The sequence below is a fragment of the Acinonyx jubatus genome, chromosome X (genome assembly GCF_027475565.1).
Source record: "Acinonyx jubatus isolate Ajub_Pintada_27869175 chromosome X, VMU_Ajub_asm_v1.0, whole genome shotgun sequence".
NCBI lineage: Eukaryota > Metazoa > Chordata > Mammalia > Carnivora > Felidae > Acinonyx > Acinonyx jubatus.
In genome coordinates, this window is record NC_069389.1 from 67,925,533 (window position 1) to 67,940,216 (window position 14,684).

The 14,684-nt window shown below is 35.2% G+C and overlaps 1 protein-coding gene across 2 annotated transcripts in view; it reads left to right on the forward strand.

Annotated features, from left to right (window-relative positions):
• LOC106983764 (uncharacterized) overlaps nucleotides 1-14,684 on the forward strand; it is a 415,282-nt gene that overhangs the window by 353,744 nt on the left and 46,854 nt on the right. For both annotated transcript variants that reach the window (XM_027053762.2, XM_027053763.2), the window contains one exon: nucleotides 627-716. In XM_027053762.2, coding sequence (XP_026909563.1) covers nucleotides 627-716 — 90 coding nt within the window. The remainder of the gene's footprint in view (nucleotides 1-626; nucleotides 717-14,684) is intronic.

Genomic DNA, 14,684 nt, shown 5'->3' on the forward strand with positions numbered 1-14,684 from the left:
ACAGTGCACAAAAGTTCCAATATCTGTACCATTTCACATCCTCACCAATAATTGTTTTATTTTTTTTCAATTTTTAAATTTTATTTAGTTTTAGAGAGAGAGAGAGAGAAAGTGCATTAGTGAGTGAGAGGGGCAGAGGGAGAGAGAGAAAAAATCTTGAGCTGACTTCATGCTTAGCATGGAGCCCAACACAGAGCTTGATCCCATGACCCTGGGATCATGACCTCAGCTGAAATCAAGAGTTGGACACTCAACTGACTGAGCCACCCAGGTGCCCCTGTTTTTTGTGCAGTAGTCATCCTAATGGGTGCTTTTTAGGAAATTTTATGCCAATATTTCATTTATTAGGACATGAACTGGCTATAAAAGTTTTTAGAAAAACTTAACTGAGAATATTCTGAATTTTTATGTGAGGTAACTATATCAATAGTATATGGTGGAATATTTTTAACTTCATCTTCAATATTGCTTTAATAAGCTCCATGAAAATTGGGAAGAGGATCTCCATTAATTTGAATAAAAATAGTACTATCATAAACCTTAATTCACTGCAGAATCATATAATGTTTCCTTTCTACAATCTTATTAGGAATTGGAAAATAGTTATGTCTATTTAATGTTTACAGGTTTTTGGAGGCCTGTTTTCTTGTCATCTCCATTTAGCCAAAGAAAGAGAACTGAAGAACAAAAGTCTGTACAACAAATTGATAACAGAGGTGAGTATATTCGATAGAAATTGCCGAATGGTTTTAGATATTTTCTATCAATATTTGGAAAATTTTAAGCCAGGATTTGTTGTATCAGGGATCCCCAAGGCAATATCTGAATACAGTCATTCTCTAGGAGTATACACTGGACTCAACATACAGTAGTACTCAAAGCTAAAATTTACTACAGCAAAAGATCACACGATAAAATCAGTAATGAGAAAAGGCGCATAGAATGAAGACTATCAGGAAGCAAGTACAAGGTTTCAAGAGTCCACACTTCCAACGGAGTCATACGAAATTCATTTAATTCATCTAGCAAGTTATGACAACATCTGTGAGATGTTGTCTACCAGGGAAGCTCATTAAATTCTCAGTTTCCAGAAAATTTAAAAAAAAACAGATTTATTGTGCTATAATTCACCCATTCAACATGGTTCAGTGGTTTTAAGTATACTCACAGATATGTGCAGTCATCACAAAAATCCCTTTTGGAAAAATGTCGTCACCATAAAAGGTAATCCTATACTCTATATTTATCATCTGCCTACCTCTCCCATTTTCTCTATCCCTAAGACACCACTAATGTGTTTTGTGTCTATATAGATTTCCCTATCTTGGACATTTTTTATGAGTACAATAATATAATACAGGGCCCTTTGCGACTGCATTTGTTCAATTAGTACAATGCTTTCAAGGTTAGTCCATATTGTAGCATGTTTTCATTTCTCTTAATTATATGCATAGGAGAAAAATTGCTAAATAACATGGTTACTCCATGTTTAATTGTCATGCTGTTTTCCAAAGTGACTACATAATTTTACACTCCCACCATCATTGTATGAGGATTCCTATTTATCCACATTCTTGTAAACACTTTTCATTATCTGACCTTTTTATTTTAACCTTCCTTGTGGTATGAAATGTTATTAATTTATGATTTTTATTTGTAAGTCCCCAATGACTAATAATGTTGAACATATTTTTATGTGCTTTTGACCATTGTAGATCTTCCTTGGATAGATATCTATGCATACAAATATCTTTTACAGTCTATATTTTTATTATTTTTTGTTAGTGAGTTGTAAGTTCTTTCTATATTCTGAATAAATGTTTTTTATCAGATATACAATTTGCAAACATATTATACCATTCTGTATTGTCTTTTTATTTTCGGATGGTGTCCTTTGAAATACAAAACTTTTTAACTTTAATACAGTTAAGATTATTTATTCTTTTCCTATTATTGTTCATAATTTGGGTGTCATATCTAATAATTATTTGCCAAATCCAAGATTGTGAAGATTTATAACTATGTTACTTCCTAATAATGTTATAGTTTAAGTTCGTACATTTAATTTCTTGATGCATTTTGAGTTATTTTTTTCTGTATAGTGTGATGTGAGGGAACAATTTAATCTTTTGAATGTGACAGTCCAGTTGACTCAATACCACGTGATGAAAAGACTATTTTTCTCCATGGAATGGTATTGGCTCCTTGTCAAAAATCAGTTGACCAGAGATCTGTAGTTTTATTTCTGTATCTCAGTCTTATTCCACTGATCTATAAGCCTATCTTGTGCTTTACCACATTGTCTTAATTACTGTTGCTTTGTAATACATTTTTAAAATGGAAGCACGAGTACTCCTACTTTTTAAAGACTGTTTTGCCTATTTTAGGTCCATTAAAATTACACGTAAAATTTTAGGATCAACTTGTTAATTCATTAAAATAAGTCAACTTTTATTCTGATAGTGATTGTGTTGATCTGTAGATTAATTTGTGAATTATTGCCATCCCAACAATATTATGTCTTCTGATACATAAATATAGAATATTTCCATTAGTTTAGATCTTTTAAAATTTCTTCAGTGTTTTCCAGTTCTCCCAGTACCATTTGTTAAAGAGACTGTCTTTTTTCCATTGAATACTCTTTCCTGATTTCTCAAAGATTAGTCGGCCATACATTTGTGGGTCCAATTCTGGGGTCTCTATTCTATTCCATTGGTCTATGTGTCTGTTTTGGTACCAATACCATACTGTGTTGATGATTACAACTTTGTAGTAGGGGCTAAAGTTTGGGATTGTGATGCCTCCCGCTTTGGTTTTCTACTTCAATATAACTTTGGATATTTGGCGTCATTTGTGGCTCCATAGAAATTTTAGGATTGTTTGTTCTAACTTTGAGAAGAATGCTGGTGCAATTTTGATTGGGATTGCATCAAATGTGTAGGTTGCTTTGGGTAGTATTGACATTTTAACAATATTTATTCTTCCAATCCATGAGCACAGAATGATTTTCCATTTCTTTGTATCTTCTTCAATTTCCTTTATAAACTTTCTATAGTTTTCAGCATACAAATCTTTTACATCTTTGGTTAGGTTTATTCCTAAGTATTTTATGGTTTTTGGTGCAATTGTGAATGGGATCAGTTTTTTTTTATTTCTCTCTCTATTGCTTCATATAAAAATGCAACCGATTTCTGTACATTAATTTTGTATCCTGTGACTTTTCAGAATTCATGTATCAGTCGTAGCAGACTGATGGAGTCTGTGGAGTCTGTGGTTTTTTTCAATGTAAAGTATCATGTCATCTGTGAAAAGTGAAAGTTTGACATCATCTTTGCCGATTTTGATGCTTTTCATTTCATTTTGTTGTCTGATTGCTGATACTAGGACTTCCAACACTGTGTGAAACAACAGCAGTGAGAGTGGACATCCATGTCGTGTTCCTGATCTCAGGGGGGAAACTCTCACTTTTTCCCCATTGAGGATGATATTAGCTGTGGGCTTTTCATAAATGGATTCTATGATGTTTAAGTATATTCCTTCTATCCTGACTTTCTTGAGGATTTTCATCAAGAAAAGATGCTGTATTTTGTCAAATGTATTTTTCTGCATCTATTGACATGATCATATGGTTCCTATATTTTATTTTATTAATGTCATGTATCACATTGATTTGCAAATATTGAACCATCCCTGCCCAAGAATGAATCCCACTCGATCATGGTGAATAATTCTTTCCATGTGCTGTTGAATTTAATTCTCTAGGATCTTGTTGAGAATTTTTTCTTCCATATTAATCAGGGATATTGGCCTGTAGTTCTCTTTTTTTGGTGGGTCTCTGTCTTTTTTGGGAATCAAAGTAATGCTAGCTTCATAGAATGAGTCCGGAACATGCAGAAGAATGAAAATAGACCACTTTCTTATACCATACACAAAAATAAACTCAAAATGGATGAAGGACCTGAATGTGAGACAGGAAACCATCAAAACCCTAGAGGAGAAAGGAGGAAAAAACTCTTTGACCTCAGCTGCAGCAATTTCTTACTCAACACATCTACAAAGGCAAGGGAATTAAAAGCAAAAATGAACTCTTGGGACCTCATGAAGATAAAAAGCTTCTGCACTGCAAAGGAAACAATCAACAAAACTAAAAGGCAACCAATGAAATGAGAAAAGATATTTCCAAATGATATATCAGACAAAGGGCTAGTATCCAAAATCTATAAAGAGCTCAAAAAACTCCACACCTGAAAAACAAATAATCCAGTGAAGAAATGGGCAGAAGACATGAATAGACACTTCTCTAAAGGAGACATCATGTGTCAGACACAGACACATGAAAAGATGCTCAACATCACTCCTCATCAGGGAAATACAAATCAAAATCACACTTAGATACCACCTCACGTCAGTCAGAGTGGCTATAATGAACAAATCAGGAGACTATAGATGCTAGCAAGGATGTGGAGAAACGGGAGCCCTCTTGCACTGCTGGTGGGAATGCAAACTGGTGCAGCCACTCTGGAAAACAGTGTGGAGGTTCCTCAAAAAGTTAAAAATAGAACTACCCTATGACCCAGCAATAACACTGCTAGGAATTTGCCCAAGAGATTCAGGAGTGCTGATGCATAGGAGCACATGTACCCCAATGCTTATAGCAGCACTTTCAACAATAGCCAAACTGTGGAAAGAGCCTAAATGTCCATCAACTGACGAATGGATAAAGAAGATGTGGTTTATATATACAATGGAATACTACTTGGCAATTAGAAGAATGAAATCTGGCCATTTGCATCAACATGGATGGAACTGGAGGGTATTATGCTAGGTGAAATAAGTCAGTCATAGAAATATACCATATGTTTTCACTCATATGTGGATCTTGAGAAACTTAACAGAAGACCATGGTGGAGGGGAAGGGGAAAAAAAGTTACAGAGAGGGAGGAAGACAAGCCATAAGAGACTCTTAAATACTGAGAACAAGCTGAGGGTTGATGGGGGGTGGGGGAAAGGAGAACATGGGTGATGGGCAGGGAGGAGGGCACTTGTTGGGATGAGCGCTGGGTGTTGTATGGAAACCAACTTGACAATAAATTATATTAAAAAATTTTTCTTCAATGTTTTGTAGTTTTTAAAGTGTAATTTTTTAACATATTCTATTAAGTTTATTGCAAATTTTTATTCTTTCTAATGCTATTATAAATTGAGTTTTTAATTATATTCTTTCATTCTTCATTTTAAGTATAAAGAAATAAAATTGATTTTTTTCATGTTATTACTTAAATTCCAGTGAGTTAACATACAGTGTACTATTGGTTTCAGGCGTAGAATTTAGGGATTCATCACTTTCACAGTACACATCATAAGTGCCCTCCTTAATACCCATCACCCATTTCACCCTTCCACCTGACCACCTCCCCTCTAGTAGCACTCAGTTTATTCTCCTTAGGTAACACTATGTTTTATGCTTTGCCTTGCTTTCTATCTTTTTTTTCCCTATGTTCATTTTTTGTTTATTTCTTACCTTCCACATATGAGTGAAATCAGGTGGTATTTGTCTTTCTCTGACTGACTTATTTCACCTAGCATAATACTCTTTAACTCATTCCACATCATTGAAAATGGCAAGATTTCATTCTTTTTGATGGCTAAGTATTATTCCACTGTGTATATATACTACAGCTTCTTTATGCATTGATCAGCTGATGGACATTGAGGCTCTTTCTATAATTGGTTATTATTAATAATGCTGATATAAACATCAGGGTGCATGTATCCCTTTGAATCACTATTTTTGTATCCTTTGGGTAAATACCCATTAGCACAATTGCTAGATCATAGGGTAGTTCTGTTTTTAATTTTTGAGGAACCTCTATACTGTTCTCCAAAGTGGCTGCACCAGTTTGCATTCCCACCAACAGTTATAGAGTGTTTCCCTTTCTCTGCATCCTCGCCAACACCTGTTGTTTCCTGTGTCATTAATTTTAGCCATTCTGACAGGTGTGAGGTGTTATCTCATCATGGTTTTGATTTGTACTTTCCCGATGATACATGATGTCGAGGATATTTTCATATGACTGTTAGCCATCTGGATGTCTCCTTTGGGAAAATGTCTATTGATATCTTCTACCATTTTTACTTGGATTATTCATTTTTTGGGTGTTGGGTTTTATAAGTTCTTTATATATTGTGGATACTAATCCTTTATCAGATATGTCATTTGCAAATATATTCTCCTATCCTGAAGGCTTTTAATTTTGTTGATTTCTTCCTTTGCTGTGCAGAAGCTTTTAATCTTGATGAAGTCCCAATAGTTGTTTACATACCTCGTAAGAAGTTCTTACAGCCTATGTCAAATAGGTTACTACATATGTTCTCCTCTAGGATTTTAATGGTTTCCTGTCTCACATTTATGTCTTTCATCCATTTTTAATTTATGTTTGTGTATGGTGTAAGAAAGTGGTCAAGTTTCATTATTTTGCATGTTGCTTTTGAGTTTTGCAAACACCATTTCTTGAAGAGGCTGTCTCTTTTCCATTGGATATTCTTTCTTGTTTTGTCAAAGATTAGTTTACCATATAGTAGTGGGTTTTTTTTCTGGATTTTCTGTTGTGATCTATTGATCTATGTGTCTATTTTTGTGCCAGTACAATACTATGTTCATCACTACAGCTTTTTAATATAACTTAAAGTCCAAAATTGTGATGCCTCCAGCTTTGCTTTTTCTTTTTTTTTTTTTTTTAATTTTTTTAAATGTTTATTTACTTCTGGGAGAGAGAGAGAACACAAACAGGGGAGGGGCAGAGAGAGACGGAGACACAGAATCTGAAGCAAGCTCCAGGCTCTGAGCTGTCAGAACAGAGCCCAATGTGGGGCTTGAACTCATAAATGGTGAGAACATGACCTGAGCCGCAGTCAGACGCTCAACCAACTGAGCCATCCAGGCATTCTTGCTTTTCTTTTACAAGATTGCTTTGGCTGGTCAGGGTCTTTTGTGGTTCCATACAAAGTTTAAGATTGTTTGTTCTAGCTCTGTTAAAAAATGTTTTTGGTGTTCTGATAGGGATTGCATTAAATATGTAGATTGCTTTGGGTATAATAGACATTTTAACAATATGTGTTCTTCCAATCCACGAGCATGGAATGTTTTCCTATTTTTTTCTGTCATCGTCAATGTCTTTCAGAAGTGTTTTATATTTTTCACAGTACAGATTTTAACTCTTTTGTTAGGTTTACCTAGGTATGTTTAGTTTTATATGCAATTGTTAATGGGATTGTTTCCTTGATTTCTCTTTCTGCTGCTACATTTTTGGTGTATAAAAATGCACCAGATTTCTGTATATTGATTTTTATCCTGCAACTTTACTGAATTAATGTATCAGTTCTAGAAATTTTTTGGAGGTATCTTTAGTTTTCTATACAGAATATCATATCATATGCAAATACTGAAAGTTTGAATTCTTCCTTGACAATTTGGGTGCCTTTTATTTCTTTTTGATATAAAAAGATTGCTGAGGCTAGGACTTCCCAGTACTATGTTAAATAGTAATGGTGAGAGTGCTCATCACTGTTTTGTCCTTGACCATAGAGGAAATGCTCTCAATTGTTTTCCATTATGGATGATATTAGCTGTTTGTTTTTCATATATGGCCTAAATATCCCGAGGTATGTTCCCTCTATCCTTAATTTGCTGAGTGCTTTTATCATGAATGGAAATTATATTTTGTCAATTGATTTTTCTTCATCTATTGAAAGGATCATATGGTTCTTGTCCTTTCTTATATTATTGTGATGTGTCACATTAATTGTTTTGTGAATATTGAACCATCCTTGCAGACCAGGGATAAATCCCACTTGATCTTGGTGAATGGTTCTTTTAATTTATTGTTGAATTTGGTTTGCTAATTTTTTCTTGAGAGTTTTTGCATACATGTCCATCAGGGATATTGGCTTGCAATTCTTTTTTTCAGTGGAGTCTTTGGTTTTGGAATCATGGTAATGCAGACCTCATAGAATTTGAAGTTTTTCATCCATTTCTATTTTTGGAATAGTTTGAAAATAGATATTATTTTTTTAAATAATTGGTAGAATTCACTTGTGATGCCATCTGACCCTGGACTTTTGTTTGTTGGGAGATTTTTCATACTGATTCAATTACTGGTTATTGGTCTATTCAAGTTTTCTATTTATACCTGTTTCAGTTTGGGTAGTTAATGTTTCTAGGAATTTATCCATTTATTCCAGACTGATTTGGTGGCATTAATTTTTCATAATATTCTCTTATAGTTGTTTATATTTCTGTTATTTGGGTTGTGATCTCTCCTCTCTCCTCTTTCATTTGAGATTTTATCTAGTTGGGTCCTTTATCTTTTCTTTTTGATCAGTCTGACTAGGGGATCATCAATTTTATTAAATTTTCAAAAACAGATTCTGGTTTCAGTGATCTGTTCTACTGATTTTTTTCTACATGATTTATTTCTGCTCTAATCTTTATTTCCCTTCTTCAACTGGCTTTAAGCTTTATTTGTTTTTCTTCTTATATCTGTTTTAGGTGTAAGGATAGGTTGTGTATTTGAGATTTTTCTGACTTCTTGAAGTAGGCCTCTATTTCTATATATTTCACCCTTATGACCATTTGTGCTGCATCTGAAAGGTATTGGGACATTGTGTCTTCATTTTCATTTGTTTCCATTTTCTTTTTATTTCTTGTTTAATTTCCTTGTTGAACCATGCATTCATTAGTAAGATGTTTCTTAACTTCTATATATTTGTGGTCTTTCCAAATATTTCTTGTGATTGACTTCAAGTTTCACAACACTGTGATCAGAAAAATATGCATGGTACTTTTTGTACTTTTGGGGGGCTGATTTGTGACCTAGCATGTGATCCATTCTGGAGAATGTCCTATGTGCACTTGAAAAGAAAGTGTATTCTGCTGTTTTAGGATGAAATATTCTGAATATATGTTAAGTCCATCTGTTCCAGTGTGTCATTCAAAGTCATGGTTCCTTGTTGATTTTCTGCTTAGATGATCTGTCCATTGATGTAAGTGGGGTGTTAAAGTCCCCTATTATAATATTTTTATTATCAATGAGTTCCTTCAGGTTTTTTATTAATTGTTTCATATATTTTAATTGTTCCAAGTTAAGAGCATTGATATTTACAATCGTTAGATCTTTGATACTCACCTTTATTATGATATACTGCTCTTCTTCATGTGTTGTTACAGTCTTTGGTTTAAAATATAGTTTGTCTGACTTAAGTATTGCTACTCCACCTTTCTTTTGCATGATAATTGTTTTTCCATCCCCTCACTTTCAATCTGCAGAGGTCTAAAATGAATCTCTTGTAGGCAGCATATACATGGGTCTTGTCTTTTTTTTATCCATTCTGACATCTTATGTCTTTTGATTGGAGCATTTAGTCCACTTACATTAAAAGTGCTTATTGATTGATATGTTGTTAGTGCTATTTTATTACTCATTTTGTCATTGTTTCTGGAGTTTTTCTCTGTTCCTTTTTAGTCTTTGTCACTTTTGGTCTTTCTTTCCCACTTAAAGAGTCCCCTTTAATAATGCTTACAGGGCTGGTTAACTAGTCATGAACTCCTTTAGTTTCTGTTTGGGGAATTATTTATGTCTCCTTCTATTGTGAGTGATAGCCTTGCTGAATAGAGTATTTTTGGCTGCAGTTTTTTCACAGTCATCATATTGCCACTCGTGCCACTCCCTTCTTGCTTATCAAGTTTCTGTGGAAAGACCTGCTGCTAACCTTATGGGTATTATCTTGTAAGTTAGGGACTTTCTTTGTCTTCCTGTTTTTTTTTTTAATGTTTTTAATGTTTATTTTTGAGAGAGAGAGAGCGAGCAGGAGAGGGGCAGAGAGAGAGGGAGACACAGAATCCGAATCAGGCTCCAGGCTCTGAGATGTCAGCCCAGAGCCTGACATGGGGCTCAAACTCACGAACCATGAGATCATACCTGAGCTGAAGTCAGACGCTCAACTGACTGAGCCACTCAGGCACCCCTTTGTCTTCCTGTTTTAAGATTTTTTCTTTATCACTATATTTTGCAAATTTAACTACAGTATGTCTTGGTGTTGACCTGCTTTTATTTATTTTGATGGGAGTTCTCTGTGCCACCTACATTTGGATGTCTGTATCTTATCCCAAATTTTCAGCTATTATTTCCTCAAACAGACCTTCTGCCTTCTTTTCTTTCTCATCTTCTAGGACTCCTATGATACGAATGTTATTACATTTGATACAGTCACTGACTTTCCTAATTCTACTCTCATGATCCAAAATTTTTCTTTCCACTTTTGTTCAGTGTCACTATTTTCCATAATTCTATCCTCTATATCATTTACCTGTTCGTCTTCTTCCTCCATCCTTGTGGTCATTACAATCAGTTGGTTTCAAATGTTGGTTATTGAATTTTTCATTTAGGTCTGATCTTTTTTTTTAGTTCTTTTATCTCTGCAATAAGGGTCTTCCTGATGTCTTCCATGCTTTTCTCAGGCCCAGCTAGTATTCTTATGGTTGTTGCTTTAAATACTGAATCAGGCATATTACTTCTATTTGTTTCAGTTAGATCCCTGGCCATGACCTTATCTTGTTCTTTCTTTTGGGATGGATTCCTCTGCCTTGCCATTTTGTCTAGGTCTCTGTCTTTTTCTGTTAGGAAGGCCTGTTATATTTCCTGATCCTGAGAGAAATGACTTTATGAAGAAGAGGTCATATAATGTCCTAGGTCTAATGCGTCCTGAAGTGTCTCTGGTGTGTGCTGCATGCACTCTGCTGCTGTTTTGACTGCTCTATTTCTGTGGTTATTAATCTGCAGTTTATTCTTGCCTGAAATTAGGAGTGTTTTGACTTTGGCCAGAGTGTGGCAAAATTTAACTAGATATGCTCTGGTCTGCTTGTTCAAAGAAACCTGATGTTACTTCTACTAGAACTTAAGCTTTGCAGAACCCTACAGTCAGGAGAGGTGATGCTTGTGGTGATTTGTGCTGGTCTTCTGGGGAAAGGTCCTGCTACACTGATCCATAGGCACACTTGCCTGAGAAAAGCAGTACCAGCAAACTCAGGTTTGTGACCTGGTGTAAGCAGGTTAGGCAGCCAGTGTTGGCACAATGCTGTTTATGGAAGTTGGTTTCTGCTTAGGTGTAGGGTAGGGAAATGGCACCAGCCAGCACCTTTGTCCCTAGAGAGAAGGGTTTGTGCTAGGTGCTCTCAGAGAAGCACTTTCAGAGGAGCAAATAATTTTCCCTCAAGTATCACAGGCTTTTTTTCAGATCGCTCATCTTACACTGTCTGTCTCTTGGTTACTTGCCTGCTTGGAACAGCCCAGGGCATCTTGGGCTCTATCTCAGCCATGCCTGTTTATTTTTAAAATTCCAACCTACAGGGGCTTGGTGTGGCAGGGACTTATGCTTGTCCTCTAGGAAAGGGTCTTGCCACACTGGAACTGATGCATGTTTGATCCAAAAGGGCAATTTTTACAGGGTACAGGGCCATGGTATTTAGAGTAAAGCAGGCTAAAGTGCCAGTTTCCCAGTCAACCACCCTCAAACACTGTCTCTGCACCAATGCTACAGGATAGAGAGGGAAAGGCTGCCCTCTAGTTTTTTGTCTCCAGAGAAGCTATGCTACCTCTCACAGATACACTCCAAAAAGTCTGGAGTAGACTCTCCCTGTGCAATTTAGGGAATCCTCATAGCATGCAGTCTATCCTGGAGTTTCTAGCCTTCCTCTTCTTCAGGAGTAGGGCAGTGTCCTTATGTCTATCCTAGCCAAGCCTGAGGACCACTAAAACTCCAGTCTTTGATCTCTGCTGGTTAGAAAAACTCATGAAAATCAGCCCTTCTCATTTTCCAAGCCAATGGCTTTAGGGAAGTGTTAGCCTTGTGCATATTGCTGTATGCTCCACTCTCTCTCACCTCTCTTTACAACCAGGGCTCCCTCCCCTCCACAGGACACGTGATCCTTTTCCTCCCCAAACCACATCTCCACACTTTCTGCCTTCCTCAAAGTGGCCTCTTTTCTCCCTCTAGTTGCGCAGTTTGTTCTCAGTCCTCTGGTTGATTTCTTTGGTATTCATAATGATTTGATAGTTATCTAGTTGTGTTCAAAGGATGATACAAGCATCAAGTCCTTCTACTATGCCACTATCTTAGCTCCCCTTCTAATACAATTGATTTTTGAATATTGATCTTGTATCTTGAAACTTGGTGAAATCCTTCATAAGTACTAATCGTTTTTAATAGATTACTCAGAATTTTCCGGGTATACAAGTATATTATCTGTGAATAGAGATAATTTACCTCTTCTTTTCCAATCTGGATGCTTTTCTCTTTCTCCCCTAATTTCTCTAGCTAAAACCTCCAGTACAATGTTGAAGAGAAGAGAGAAAAAAGTGAAATCCTTGTCTTGTTCCTCCTTCTAGATGAAGCAAACTCAGCCTTTCATCATTAAGTATTATGTTAGTTTTTGTTTTTTTCTAGTGGCAGTAGATAATATTGTGGAAATTTCCTTCTATTCTTAGTTTGTTGAATGTTTTTGCCATGAAAGTTTATAGAAAGTTGTCAGGTGAATTTTCTGCATATATTGATATGATCATGTGATTTTTTATTGTATTGATATGGAGTATCACATTAACTGATATTTGCATATAAAATTGATTTTGCATTCCTAGAATAAATTCTATTTATTCCTCTAAGTATAATACTCTAAGTATGCTGCTGAAGTCTGTTTCCTGTTTTCTCTTCTTTTGTTGAGAATTGTTTAGATCTATATCCATAAGAAATATTAATCTATATATAACTTTCTTTTATTGTGAGTTTTTCATCTGGTTTGTTATCACGGTAATTCCAACCTAACAGGATGTGTTAGGAAGTGCTATTTCTTCTTTTGTGTAATGGAACAGTTTGAAAAGGATTGGGTTAATTCTTTAAATGTTGATAGAATTCATCAGTGAAATAATCTGGTCCTGTGCCTTTCTTTGTTGGGAGGATTTTGATTACTGATTCAATCTCTTTGCATATGTCTATTCAAAACTTTTATTTTTACTTAAGTCAGTTTTGGAATTTTGTGTGTTTCTATGAATTTGTCTGTTTTATCTAGGTTATCTAATGCATTTTTATGCAATTGTTCATAGTATTCCCCTATAATCTCTTTCATTACTGTAAAGTCTTCAGTAATGCTCCACTTTCATTTCTGTATTTAATACTTTGAGACATCTCTCTTCTTTTTTTTAGACTTCTCTCTTCTTAAGTTTATCTAAAGACGTTCAAATTTTGCTACTCTTTTCAAAGAGGTAACTTTTTAAAAATGTTTAATTCCAGTACAGTTAGCAGTGTTATATTAGTTTCAGGTGTACAATATAGTCATTCAACAATTCCATACTTCACCCAGTGATCACTAAAACAAGTGAGCTACTTAATCCTCATCATCTATTTTACCCATCCTGCTACCCACCTTTCCTCTGCTAACCATTAGTTTCTTCTCTATAGTTAAGAGTCTGTTTCTTTGTTTGCCACTCTCTCTCTCTTTTTCCCTTTGCTTGTTTGATTTGTTTCTTAAATTCCACATATGAGTGAAAACATATGGTATTTGTCTTTCTGTGACTGACTTACTTCACTTAGCATTATGCTCTCTAGCTCCATCCATGTCATTGTAAGTGGCAAGATTTGATTCTTTTTTATGGCTGAATAGTATCCCATTGTATATATATTTATATGCACATCACTTCTTCTTTATCCATTCATCTATGGATGGAAACTTGGGATGCTTCCATTGTTTGTCTTTTTTAAATAATATTGCATGTATACCTTTGGATTAGTGTTTAATTTTGGGGGGAAATGCGCAGTAGTGAAACTCCTAGATAGCAGTAGGATAGTTTTAATTTTAACTTTGTGAAGAAGTTCCATACTACTTTCCACATTACCCGCACCAGTTTGTATTCCCATCAACATTTCACAACTGTTCCTTTTTCTCCACGTTCTTGCCAAAGGTTGTTTCTTGTGTTTTTGATTTTAGCCTTATGACAGGTGTAATGTGGTATCTCATTGTAGCTTTGATTTGCAGCTCCTTGATGTTCAGTGATGTTGAACATCTTTTCATGTGTCTGTTGGCCATCTGGATGTCTTATTTGAAAAGATGTCTGTTTATGACTTCTGCCTATTTTTTAAATTAGATTGTTTGTTTCTTGGGTATTGAGTTTAATACATTCTTTGTATATTTTGGATACTAATCCTTTATCAGATGTCACTTGCAATTATCAACTCCCATTCAATAGGTTGCCTTTTAGTGTTGTGGGTTGCTTCCTTTGATGTGCAGAACATTTTAATTTGATGTAGTCTGAATAGTATATTTTTGCTATTATTTCCCTTGCCTAAGGAGAAATGTCTAGGAAAAATGTCTGTATGACTCATAGCCAAGACATTACTTCCTGTGCTCTCTTCTAGGATTTTTATAGTGTCACATCTCACTTTTAGGTCTTTGATCAATTCTAGTGTATTTTTGTGGATGGTGTAAGAAAGTGGTGCTGTTTCACTCTTTGGTATGTAACTGCACAGTTTTCCCAACACCATGTGCTGAAGAGACTGTCTTTTTCCCATTTGATATTCTTCACCACTTTGTCAAAGATTAACTGACCCTACAATTGTGGGTTTATTTCTGGGTTTCT